This window comes from Chrysemys picta, chromosome 4, assembly GCF_011386835.1.
Source record: "Chrysemys picta bellii isolate R12L10 chromosome 4, ASM1138683v2, whole genome shotgun sequence".
Taxonomy (NCBI): domain Eukaryota; kingdom Metazoa; phylum Chordata; order Testudines; family Emydidae; genus Chrysemys; species Chrysemys picta.
In genome coordinates this window covers 108,812,106-108,818,601 of record NC_088794.1, presented here as the reverse complement: position 1 = coordinate 108,818,601, position 6,496 = coordinate 108,812,106, and the positions used below count along the sequence as shown (strand labels likewise).

Genomic DNA, 6,496 nt, shown 5'->3' with positions numbered 1-6,496 from the left:
CCTTACCAACAGAGCAGGGCGGGGCGCAGTGGAGGGCGTTTCCCGCGCGCGGTCAGGCCTGGTTCAGTCAGTTTGCGGGGGCCGCGCACGCCGCACGCAGACAGGTCCGGCGATGGCGCTGGGCTCGGCCTGGGGGCGGGTGTCGTGGCTCTATTATCAGTACCTGCTGGTCACCGCGCTCTACATGCTGGAGCCCTGGGAGCGGACGGTCTTCAGTATCCTCCCGCGGCCGGGCTGGGCAGGGTGGGAGGGATGCAGAGGCCGCGGGGCCGGGCTCTGTTAATTAAGCGGCCGCCGGCGGCGCGCGCCGAAGGATGGTGCGCGAGGTCGGTGCGGGGGAGGCCACAGCCAGCCTTGGGGAAGTGGGAGGTTGGGGGCTGGAGCACGTGGCTGGAGTCGAAGGGGGGCGGGGAGGACTAGAGTTCATGGCCGAGCTTGGAGAAGTGGAAGGTAGGGGCCGGGGCAGCGGTGGATTGTCTAGGGCTGTCGCCCCACTTTGGGCGTGAGGGAGGGGGCTGGACCCTAGTGTGCTGCTGTGCTCCCCAAGCTCTTCTAACGCCTTCGAGTGCATCTCTGCCCACCCTGTGGTGTGGACTGCGGGATGTGGGTCAGGCTCAGCCGAGCTGTGAGAGGTGCTTTTGGAGGGGAGGTCTGACCTTTGTCCTGAGCAAGCTGCCCTGCTATCCCCTTCAGTCCCTGTTCTGAAGGATGCTCTTATGATTAAGGCACCAGACTGGGACTTGGGAGATCTGGGTTCAATTCTTGGCGTTTCCAGACTTTGAGAATGTCTTTGAACACTTCTCTGATCATGGGTGCTTAACGTGTCCCTTCCTAGCTGTAAAATGGGCCCAATAACACTTTACTGGCAGGCATATGGTGTATGCCTTTAATTGATGCTTGGGAGGTGCTTAGCTCTTGTTTACATTGAGGGTTGTTAGCCATCCCAGTGTAGCTATGCTGGTGGTTTAAAAACTCAAGGTTCAATTCTAACTGGCTATATGACTATTTAGATAAAATAACGCTGATATATAGTAGCAGTCTATAGCTACGTTGGCCTTGGTGGGGGGTCAGTGTTGCAAAGTGTATAATGTGGCACTATTTCCTAGTTCCACAGGTTAAGTTTATTGTGCGAACGAAGAAACCCTTTCACCCATGTGTGAGGAATCTGTTAATCCACTCACTCCTTGCTTGTTAAATCACATTCAGATTCACAATCTGTATTGTTACATCAAACTATAACAAGTGTTGCCAATGTTTAAGAGAGAGCAACACAGATTATCTTTCATAACAGTAAGGTATCAAGTATCCCTTCTGGCCACTTAACAATGTAGTTAATTTCTGAGTCAGAGGCAGGTTGTTGTGCCTTGATGCAATTTCTCCTTTCACTTTCCTTCCCTAGAATTATGCAATTTTTTTCTCTGTTAACTTGAAGAATTGTTTCCATTAGTCAGAAATACCTTGCACATTGGAAAGGAAAATGTGTATTTCATATAACAAGTAATTTATGTAGGTTGCATAGTCATGCAACTCTAGGTTTCCATTTTGGTTTGCCTCCCTGTGTCGTCTTCTAATTGATGTTTACTGAACCTGTAGTTGGTGAATTTGCTTGTTTTATGTATTTCACTATAATAGTCTTCTAACATGAAGGTTCAGTTGTAGAGACCTGTATCTAGATTCTAGATTATTGTGGGTTTTTGAGCAGCTTTTTCTAGAGAGTAATATAATGTCTCTTCTTTCTATTCTTAATGTGATGGTGCTTCATCCTTTGTTAAAACGGTACCTCGTATTTGCAGCCACTCTCTGATGGATAACCTCTAAAAGTACCTCCAAGGAGTACTGAGAGAGGTGAGGAGATAAACTAATCTAACCGGTAACAAACAGGATATGGTGATAGTAATAATAAGGGTGCCTTTATAGGTGTGGTGGTCAGTTGTAAAGAAAATATCTATTAGTAAAAGTAGGGACTGTTGTTTGCCCAAGTTACAGGTGCATAATCATGTAGATTTTTTTCTATGTAAAGCTCCAAAATGGAGAGCATATAAAATAGAAATGCATGAACATGGGATGGACTTGATATCTCATGTTCTCATACACATACATTGTATGTGTTTAATTACTTTTCCTTTTTTCCTCTCAATGGAGGTATCCTATTCCTTAGCAATGGTACCTGACTATTTATGCCAGGTCTAGTGTCAGTGAAGAAAGGTCTTTGTTTTCTATGCTTCATGAGCATTATATTTTGTCAGAGTAGTTAGGCTTGAACATTGACCTCTTTATATCAGCTAAGCAATCTTCTGATTTTGGCAAAACATATAAGTAACTTAAAGGTGTGTGTACAGTTGTCTCTTCATATTTTGTTGACAAATTCAAACAACTTTTGTTCCTGTAAGTTATAGCGTTATCGCTTAAAATTAATTTGACATGTATAACTTTCAGATTACTTATTGTATTGAAGTAATTGCTATGTATGCTAAATTGCAATTGCTGGTAACTTTTAATTATATTTTTACAATGACTAAGTTTGCTGGCAAGTGTGAACAGGATGTAATGTGTTAAGCATTTTGAGAAGTATGAACTCTACACTTGACTACAAAGATGTCTTTAAAAGACGAAAGCCATTTAGGGTCCTTTGATTGAGAATATTATTTTGGTCTTCATGCCTATTCGGTCCTTGAAGAACTCCCTGCTGAGTCCTTCCGTGAGTTTGCTGATTGTGGTAGATACCACTAGATACTGAACTGATACTAATAACTTATGTCGTGTAAGCCACTGAACAGCAGTTAGATGGCTATTAACATTGATCTGGTTTGAATTTGAACCAGCATCTCTTTAAGACTTTGAAGTTCATACTGAGTTAAAGTCCAAGATTTGCTAAAATGACCTTGACCTGCCGGTCTAAGGGAATCAGTCACTTTTATAAAGGCTTTATCTGGGTATCACTGTCTATCAGGCAACCAGTATTGTCTTATTGTTTCTGTTTACTCCCCTGTTTCTGTCTGTTCTTATACTTAGAATGTAAGCTCTCTGTTATGTGTCTGTACAGTGCCTGGCACAATGCAATATGAATACTCCTATTTTGTGAACCACTATGTTTATTAGAATACTCTTAGCTACTTGAAAGCTGGTAATGTCAGATTTCCATTGGATGTTAGTATAGTATATACTATTATCTTGAAACTTGGTCATCTTTTTTTTTAAGTTAAAAGTAGTTTCACCTGCCCCTGAGTCCCTTTGCCTATTTTATTTATGTTTTAAAATATTGCTGTCATGTGTGTGGCTTTTTTTTAGGGCTGTCAAGCAATTAAAAAAATCACAGGAATAAAAAAATAAATAAAAGCATATGTTAATTTCAATGCTTAAATTGCAGTCTCAATAAACTCAGTGTATTGCCTTATCCCCTTTAAAAAAAATTCCATGTGCTTCTTATAAGCATAACACAGAGGAAACTAACTCTAAAGGGGAAACAGTGAAACTGACTACATATGAAGTTCTGTAAAATGCATAAAATAATTTAACTGAAAAACTAAACTTTTTGGTTGGTGTAAGCTTGGGTATCATTTGGGGGGTGTCAGAGGGTAATAGACAGAAGTGTACTCATTTCAGTGATGGTAACATCCTGATCACCATATAGCCATTTTTTCTCAATATAAGTTCAAATCTGATTCTAGGGTCTAGTTTATCGATACTAGGACCTGCTGCTGAAAACAGTTGAGCAACTAATTTCTACTTGGCTCTCCTTGTGGATGAAAATAGCTCAACTTAAGAGAGGATTGCTACAGGAAGCATGGCTGGAGCACTTGCCACTAGCACTAGCAATGATGGGACATTATCCTAGGGTAGAAGGCCTTAGATTATTTATTTTTATTTTGGTAGTACCTAGGAGCCCCTGTCATGGATGGGACACTATTGATCAGCTGTCTAAGGAAATTAATACTAATACCATAGTTCCTTCTATTGAAGTGCTCTTGAAAAATAAATTGAGCCTCACAACCCTTCCCCCCCCCCCCAAAGGATCAATAATGCTCATATTTATTAACAAACCTGGCAATACAAATTAAGTCAATATACACCTCTACCCCGATATAACGCGACCCGATATAACACAAATTCGGATATAACGTGGTAAAGCAGTGCTCGGGGAGGACGGCGGGGCTGCGCACTTCAGTGGATCAAAGCAAGTTCGATATAACATGGGTTTACCTATAACGCAGTAAGATTTTTTTGGCTCCCGAGGACAGCATTATATCGGGGTAGAGGTGTATTTGAACACAGAAATAAAGAACACTAATTGAACAGACTCTTCATTTTTCAGCTATAATATTCCAAAGAGTCTATTAAAGTCATCTTTCAAGACTGCAGTTTGGTTTGATTTTGTTTTTGGAGGGTTCAGGGGGAGAGAGGTGAGAACAAGATTCAACACTCCAAAATGGGTCAGTGGTGGTTTTTGTAGCAATGCGTATTTCAGGTCTTGGGGCAGGAGAGACACGTGTCATTAGAGTTCCCATGAGAGCAGCTCTTTATAAGCCCAGCTTGGTCTTTCTTCAATGTCTCCTTTTAGAGTTGTGACCTGCCCAAAGCCTACAGGCAGCTGCGAATGGCACCTAGGTCTGTGACTCCCTGTTTTATACCAACGACCATTCTCCCTCCAGTAATGTGTGCACACAAATTAAGGTTTAGTTTATTTGGGCCACTCTGTTCCAAGTGAATCCTTGAGATCAGCATCGAAAGACTAGTTTCTTCAAATATATGAGAGAGAGAGAGATTAGGGAATCTGGTTATTTCCCATTAATGTGTTTCTCCTCATCTTCCCTCCCCCCCCCTCCTTCTCCCCCCCTCCCCCAAAGGACTTTGTTTTTATGTCCAAAATATGTGGCAATAAAATAGAGGAATCTGGAAGGCATTCTCCTAATATAGTTGGTGATTATTACCAGTCTTCTAGATTTCACATTTACAGTGGATTTCTTCCTACAGCTGTTATACATGAATACAGTTGAGCATATACAATTTAGAATTATACGAGTTGTATAATAGTTTTGAAGGCTAGGGTTAAAACATTCTTGTTTTGTGATTTAATAGAATTCCAAACTGCAGCTTTCCTTAGCTATTGCTCAGATTCTATGCTGGTTTCTATTGTTGGAATGGCGCTGTACACTGGCTATGTGTTCATGCCTCAGCACATCATGGCGATATTACACTACTTTGAAATTGTGCAGTGATGAAGAAAGTATATTCAAGAAGTAATAGTGATTCAAGATTCATCCTGCAAAGAAGATCCAACCGCCTAGTTTTAACGAGACTTCTACAGATGTCAGAACGAGAAACACACAACTATGACTCTGAAGACTAGGAAACCAGATGTGTAGAGCAGGGACACAACATGCCTCGTGTGTTGTGTTCATTCACTTTAATTTTACAAGATGCCCTTGTATAGTAGTTTTGCCTATTTTAACATTGTTTGTACTTTGATACCAGTATTTTCTTAACTTTGTGAAAAGTAGTTTGTAAACATCAACTCAGGTGTACTGTCTGCTGTCCAGACTTTGTCCAACAAAATATTTGTGCATAACTATATTTGGCTTTAGCAACAACAAAGTCTTCTGTATTCCCGCTGATGGAGGAAGGGGGTGGATGAGACAGAGTTAACACTTCATTCATTATGTTTGGGATAAGATGCAGTCTTTCCAAAGTTGGAGCAAAAGGACTAATGGACTTGTATTCTTTCATGAACTGCATCTAGGCCCTCAAGATTTTGTGATAATTTAATGTTCTAACTTCTAACTAAACTGTACTTGTACATAATGCTTGTCTTCCAAGGATTATGTTTCTGTGCAGATGGAGAGGAGTGTTTTTCCTGTGCTCATTGTCAGCAGTGTAATTGTCTAGTTTTAAACTGCTGTATTGCAGTTAATGTTCCAAACGCATTTGAACATATTCTTGTTACAAATGACCAAACCATAGGATTCTGAGTGGACTTAAGTTAAAACTACAAAAATAAGAAGCTGAATACTTGGCTGAAGTCCAACTTTGTTCTTAACTTTTTTCAGATTTGTATTCTGAAATGTAAGATGGCAACAACCTGACTTTCTAAGGTGGAGGATATATTTTTTGTTTTTAAAAATAAAAACTAAAAGCAGAATTGATGCAGAACTCTTTTCCTTTATTTTTAGACGTTAATGTTTTATGCATTCTGCTCAAAACTGACACAGGTGATGGAGCAAGGGAATGATGTTAACCAAAGAATCTTAATTCTTGACCCAGTAAAAATAGGTACTGTGGGCCAAATTATGTCCTAAGATATGCAGCTGCTGTTGATGCTAATGTAGTTCATAATGCATTATGCCTAATTAATGCACAGCAGTTGGACAATATGCAACATGACAATAAGGTTTAATTCCCTTAAATTTGCATTCCAGTGAGGAAAGGTAAGATGCTTTTTCCATATTTAAAATAAAATAGTGTGTGCATTTTATTTTCAGTTTAACTGAGTATAACTTGT

At 40.4% G+C, this 6,496-nt stretch overlaps 1 protein-coding gene across 1 annotated transcript; it reads left to right on the top strand.

Annotated features, from left to right (window-relative positions):
• SPTSSA (serine palmitoyltransferase small subunit A) lies at window positions 1-6,136 on the top strand. Its single transcript, XM_005285327.4, has 2 exons — window positions 1-215; window positions 5,113-6,136. The coding sequence occupies exons 1-2, from the start codon at window positions 113-115 to the stop codon at window positions 5,214-5,216; spliced, it is 207 nt and encodes a 68-aa protein (XP_005285384.1). The 5' UTR covers window positions 1-112; the 3' UTR covers window positions 5,217-6,136.
• The last annotated feature ends 360 nt before the right edge of the window (window positions 6,137-6,496 follow it).

What these genes read in the sequence shown, in the direction of transcription:
- SPTSSA (XM_005285327.4), top strand. Translation starts at nt 113, where the DNA reads ATGGCGCTGGGCTCGGCCTGGGGGCGGGTGTCGTGGCTCTATTATCAG. An exon ending in CTGGGAGCGGACGGTCTTCA is followed by an intron (nt 216 to 5,112) that starts GTATCCTCCCGC and finishes GCTATTGCTCAG; the next exon opens with ATTCTATGCTGGTTTCTATT.